Below are 1,501 nucleotides of genomic sequence, written 5' to 3'. Positions count from 1 at the left end.
CACGCAGTACTGGATAGCTGATGCTGCAGTATCTGGAGTTGGAGGACACCGCAGTACACTCCACCTTGTTCAGAGTTTCACCCTGTCAAAGCATAAACTGCGTCATTAGGAAATAATCACAATCCACCCAAAACTTTACAAAACTGCTCATTATGAGGTGCTACCACCATCCCTGTGCTGAGTTCCCGAGTCTGTAGACCTGCTGTGCCCATTATGAGGGGCTCCCACCATCCCTGTGCTGAGTTCCCGGGTCAGTACACCTGCTGTGCCCATTATGCGGAGCTCCCACCATCCCTGTGCTGAGTTCCCGGGTCAGTACACCTGCTGTGCCCATTATGCGGAGCTCCCACCATCCCTGTGCTGAGTTCCCGGGTCAGTACACCTGCTGTGCCCATTATGCGGAGCTCCCACCATCCCTGTGCTGAGTTCCCGGGTCAGTACACCTGCTGTGCCCATTATGCGGAGCTCCCACCATCCCTGTGCTGAGTTCCCGGGTCAGTACACCTGCTGTGCCCATTATGCGGAGCTCCCACCATCCCTGTGCTGAGTTCCCGGGTCAGTACACCTGCTGTGCCCATTATGCGGAGCTCCCACCATCCCTGTGCTGAGTTCCCGGGTCAGTACACCTGCTGTGCCCATTATGCGGAGCTCCCACCATCCCTGTGCTGAGTTCCCGAGTCTGTAGACCTGCTGTGCCCATTATGAGGGGCTCCCACCAACCCTGAGCTGAATTCCCGGGTCAGTACACCTGCTGTGCCCATTATGAGGAGCTCCCACCATCCCTGTGCTGAGTTCCTGGGTCTGTACACCTGCTGTGCCCATTATGAGGGGATCCCACCAACCCTGAGCTGAGGGGGGCTTTTACCTTCCCAGACACGCTGGAGAAAAGCAGATTTCGGGAGAACCAAACTTTCATGCTGGTGTTGTAAGAATTCTCTCTCCGGTTCTCCAACTCCACCTCCACCGCCACCTTCCTCTGATCCCTACGGATGATGTGCGGTTGATCACTGGCAGCAAAGGGAACACAGTATGATTTGGATGAATCACGTGACCCCGCAGCGACACAAAGATGAACGCAGAGCTTACAATAACTGCTATGATTGTTAAAGCAGAACCCTGCAGGAAGATAAAATCCATCCTCTGCTGCCGGGGTGCGGTCACACAACAAGCATTCATTCTGAAAAGCGCAATGCCACGGCGCTCACCGTGTGCCAACGATGTCCAACCGAGCTCGCAGAGAGAGGTCAGTGATACACTCATCATCCTCTCCGCAGTCCTTGAAGAACGGGACCTGACAACCAGCACAGGAAAGCACAGGTTGGAAGGTTCAATGGAGTAAGAGTTATACATGTATATAGCAATGACATATACCGCAGTGGTGTACAGAGAACACTGAGCCAGTCACATCAGTCTCTGTACAGAGGAGCTTACACTCTAATGTCCCCTCCCCCCCACAGTCACATCAGTCTCTGTACAGAGGAGCTTACACTCTAATGTCCCC

The 1,501-nt window shown here is 54.1% G+C and overlaps 1 protein-coding gene across 1 annotated transcript in view; it reads right to left on the bottom strand.

Annotated features, from left to right (window-relative positions):
* The window catches only part of ITGA10 (integrin subunit alpha 10), a 42,208-nt gene that overhangs the window by 10,966 nt on the left and 29,741 nt on the right, over nucleotides 1–1,501 (bottom strand). The window contains exons 19-21 of the mRNA XM_018570072.1: nucleotides 1,206–1,291; nucleotides 866–1,007; nucleotides 11–82 (exon numbers count right to left, since the gene is read on the bottom strand). Coding sequence (XP_018425574.1) covers nucleotides 11–82; nucleotides 866–1,007; nucleotides 1,206–1,291 — 300 coding nt within the window. The remainder of the gene's footprint in view (nucleotides 1–10; nucleotides 83–865; nucleotides 1,008–1,205; nucleotides 1,292–1,501) is intronic.

This window comes from Nanorana parkeri, unplaced genomic scaffold, assembly GCF_000935625.1.
Source record: "Nanorana parkeri isolate BGI_ZX_2015 unplaced genomic scaffold, ASM93562v1 scaffold1452, whole genome shotgun sequence".
In the NCBI taxonomy this organism is placed as follows: domain Eukaryota; kingdom Metazoa; phylum Chordata; class Amphibia; order Anura; family Dicroglossidae; genus Nanorana; species Nanorana parkeri.
This window is presented reverse-complemented; position numbering and strand designations above follow the sequence as displayed.